This window comes from Cupressus sempervirens, chromosome 7 (assembly GCF_028749045.1).
Source record: "Cupressus sempervirens isolate cs-2001-9-10 chromosome 7, ASM2874904v1, whole genome shotgun sequence".
NCBI lineage: Eukaryota > Viridiplantae > Streptophyta > Pinopsida > Cupressales > Cupressaceae > Cupressus > Cupressus sempervirens.
In genome coordinates this window covers 158,056,238-158,060,615 of record NC_143124.1, presented here as the reverse complement: position 1 = coordinate 158,060,615, position 4,378 = coordinate 158,056,238, and the positions used below count along the sequence as shown (strand labels likewise).

General features: G+C 31.1%; 1 protein-coding gene across 1 annotated transcript; it reads left to right on the top strand.

The window, feature by feature from the left end:
- The first annotated feature begins 2,800 nt into the window (after nt 1-2,800).
- LOC149545992 (uncharacterized) lies at nt 2,801-4,153 on the top strand. The gene is made up of 2 exons (XM_089794525.1): nt 2,801-3,203; nt 3,878-4,153. The coding sequence occupies exons 1-2, from the start codon at nt 2,882-2,884 to the stop codon at nt 3,994-3,996; spliced, it is 441 nt and encodes a 146-aa protein (XP_089650651.1). The 5' UTR covers nt 2,801-2,881; the 3' UTR covers nt 3,997-4,153.
- Nucleotides 4,154-4,378: the final 225 nt, after the last annotated feature.

The window sequence follows — 4,378 nt, the reverse complement described above, 5'->3', positions numbered from 1 at the left end:
TTGTTCAAATTCGTGCAACTCTAAACCTTATGAAAACAATAGTTCTTTGTGAGTTAGAGTCCCTGCCTTTTGGGGTATCAACTTGGAATGTTGTATCAGCTTGGAATGTTTATGTGGAAGCCTAGTGCTTACAGATTTCAAGATGACCTATAGTTTTAGAATTTGATTCTTATCAAAGCTAAGCACTTTTCAAGGAGCTTAAATATTATCTTGAATTGTCTTTGCAACCATCAATCTTCACAAGAATAGTTCTGCCAACCAAAAAAGGTAAGAAAATGTTGAAACCCTTTATCTAATTGAACTATTGTTCTTATTTAATTTAATTTTACATATTTAAAAACCATTTCTATTAAAACACTCTACTAAACAAAATATGATTTCAAAGTAATATTAATGTCTATAAGTGATATTTAATATATGTCAAGAGGTTACAAAAAGAATTATAATATATATCAAGGGTTATAGAGATTTAAAATTTATTAAATATCACTAAGTTTTTAATTTTTTTGATAGTTAATGGCCGAAGCCTAGATTATTTATTATTATTGTTGAGATTAATTAGTATGTGTTAAGCTAGACTTCCCAGTTGAGGGACTCACAATTTACCATTGTGTTGTAAGCTCTTGCCTATTAAATATCACGAAGTTATATATTATTTATATTTATATTTAAATGACATTTTATTGAAGTTGTAGTTGACAACAAAAAATTTTAAAACCTTATAATTTTTAGTAAGAATTTATCTCAATGCTTTTTTTTTTTTTTTTTTTCTCTTGTAACAGTTTTAAAATTCTTTTGCAATTTTGAAATTTTGAAAGTTAAAGATTAAATATATTTAAATTTAAAAGAGTAATTAACAAAATAAACTATTATGCTTTTTAAATTTTTATTTTTTCTCTAATAATATTGAAATAAATTTATAATTATATATTTTTTTAATTTTAAAATAGCTTCAAATTCTAAATGATTTTGTAATTATCATTTTACTCTTGGTATTGTTTTGATTTAATTATAATTTAAATTTTAAAAACTTTCATTTTAACTAATTTTTTCCATATTAATAGATTATATTATTCTAGCAAATTTATTTTTAAATATTTTGAAAATATTTTACCTGTCATGATATTGCTATCAACATAAACAACATACAAATAATAACAATAAAAACCTTTTGCTTAGTGAATTTACTAGATATAGATTAAAAAAACATGCACTAAATTTAGGTGTTAGGATAATTTTTTTAAAGATTAATATTCTCACATGCTTGCGTGTGAATCAAATGGATGACCCACATTCATCGCATATAAAGCAACTACACTCTATGACTGACACAGCGAGATTTTTACAAAGCGAACGATTAATTGATAAATTCTGACAACATCAATAATTAGATCTTTATCTTTAAAAAATAGGATAAGGAAAATAGCTTGTGACTAATAATAACAATAAAAGAAATTTGTTCAAATAAATGAATTAAAAAATATACATTCCAAAACTTTATAAATATATTTATGTCGAAGGCGTTTCGTTATTTTGAAGAGTGTCTTGAATTCATAAATCAATGGTCAAACTTACAAGGCACATGGACGATCATAGAAGGATTGTTGAGCATCCAATTGCTTGGTCACTATTTTCACCTATCCACATATGCTTTCCACACTCCTCTCCATGACATCAGCATGTCATGTCGTACGCTACTGCATACACCATTCTAAATTGATGGAATACAAGGGATGTGGTGCTTGGGCTACAATACATCATAGAAACTTATCACAGATCTTAAACCTTTTTCTCTTGCTGGTTTGTTGAACATCAGAATTCCCTTTAATTTCCCCTTCTTCGCTCTTCTTAGTTTGCTTTATGGTTGTCTGCTCATGGATTTATGTAGAGGAGTGAATAGTACTTTGAACATTGTGCTACTATTTTATGTCTATGGATTTTTCTACATGGTTAGTATGGAAGGCCATGATTGTGATTTTGGTGCCCAAATGCTAGCCGATATGGACAAGTACATAATACATTCCCAAACAATTTCTTTGCCATTTTTGGGGCCTTGACAAAATCACCTCTTGTTGCCAAGTATGATTTGCCAACAGTTAAACGCATCAAAAGTTCTATGTTGCTGTTTGGAAAGGAGTCAATTGATGAGTTGTGTCACGACTCGTCATATGACTTCTTTGTTTGCGCCGACATGGCAATTAGGGGGCACCCTTGTTATTTTGACTAGGTCAACTATTTTAAAACTTGCTAGATTAATTCATGGATTAGATTAATCATGTCTTGTGATATGTTAACTATTTAGGAAATTAATATTATTTAAGGATTTTTAAGTTATGTTAAACGAATGGTTAAGTTATTTTATGATCATGTTGATGATATTATGTAGATGCGATTTAAGTTCATATTTTGATGTATGCGTATGCATTATAGTAATGATGTTTACATAAGATGTTTTATTATCAACTGATGGATATTGACTCCTTTATGTTTGTGAGTGTTTGAGTGTCCATAGGTGTCAAAGGTGAGGGTATGGTTGAGGTAGAGAGAGTTAGCCTCTCGGAAGGGGATAGATAGATAATCCTTGCAGCATATCACACACCACTTAGTCTAGCATGAATTAATGTTGATGCATTTGATTTTTATTTAATTTCCTAATACTTAAATGTTATTAAGATATTGAAATGAAGTTCGGTGATATGAATAGGGTTGTATTTATATGAAAAGACAACTATTTCTTCTTATACTTCTTTGTTTTAGAAGATTTTAAAAAAAAATTAGGAGTGAAAAATATTTTTTTTGGCAATTTTATCTAGTTCCTTGAAAAGCTGTGTTTGTAAATGTGATTGGTTTTTGATATTATTGGGGAAAGGAGGTCATCTTTATGGCGGCTATATTTAAGAGTAATGGAAAATGCCCTTTCCAGCAAAATGCGAGGGCAGTTCTCTTCCACAACGGAGGTATAATGGAGGGAGTTAAGAAGGATAAAGGCAGAGAGGAGAAATCGATGGAGGGAGGACGACTAGGGTGTTGGAGGATAGCGACTGGAGTTTTGGAAAAAGAGCATTGGGTTGTTACTGAAATTGAAAAAAAATCTTTGCTACCATTTTTAAGTGGGGGTTTCTCGTTCAAAACTTGGGGAAAAGGCACTCTTAAGAACAAGAGAAAAGCTTGTGTGCAGAAGGAAGGGAGAGCATACAGTGCATGTGAGTAGCTGGACCCAAGAAGGGAGTGTATTTAGCAAACATCTATATTCCATTGGTTCTTTTCTTTAATATACCATTCATAGAATATTATCACATTGCTTGTTTAGTTATTGAAACCTCCAGTTGCATATCTTGTGATTAGAAGCATCTATGTTGTTTATTTTACAGTACTGTTGTAATTCAGGATTTAATATTCGAATGAGTTGTGAGATAGTTGGAACCACACTTATCTTTATTTATGTGACTATTGAAATGCCGCCCCTCAAAATCTTGAGTTGCTGAAAGTAATTGGAACAGAACACCAAACAGCTAGGTAGTTCTATCGATGTACAAGTAAATTGGGGAAAAATTTCATGTTTCTTCGAGTTTTATTAAAACTGTAGCAACTGATGCAGCCTTTGGAACGATAAACTGGGAGCATAGAAAACATTAATGGGAAAAACTTGCCACAAAACCCTACAACCATATAAACCAGATGACTTTATGATGAAATGCCCTATCACTTTGTTTGGGAAATGCTGGATATACTGATTAAATCAGAGCCATGATTCTCTTCTGGTACCACATTTTCATTCTACTTTCATTCGTTATTTTCTCACAGATCCTCGTATTTGTTTTACCAAGAATCAGATGCTGTAACTCTTAATCTTTGTCATATTAATTAATGTATTTAGGCCTCGTTCTGCTGTATTTTGGTCTGGAAGTCAAGCTCTGTAGATGGTCTGAATTTCACAAAGAATATTGTGGAAGCGTTGTTCCAAACTGTAGCCACACGCAATGCTGGAACCAATGATGTCAATCTTGCAAAAGTTTCTTTTCCAATGATGTGAAGTTCCATAACTTGGGTAGAACTTAAGACTTTGATTGTGTGACAACAATGATGGACTGTCTATATTTTATGTTGAAGTGACCAAATTTTTGAACATTTAAACAACGAATTAGTTAGCATTTGTTTGTTCTTGTTTTCTTAAACCTCTGCATATGATATGAGTCCACAGTATTATAGTGTATCAAGGACTTAGCGGGGAAATAACCTATCGTACTCTGCTAAATGATGATGTCAGTAAAATGCTTGAGGTTATAACATTGTGCAAGCTTGAGATGTAAGAAACGTTGTTCTAAAACATAGTGCTCTTTTATTTTATACCTTCATATGGCAGCTTTTGAATATTATT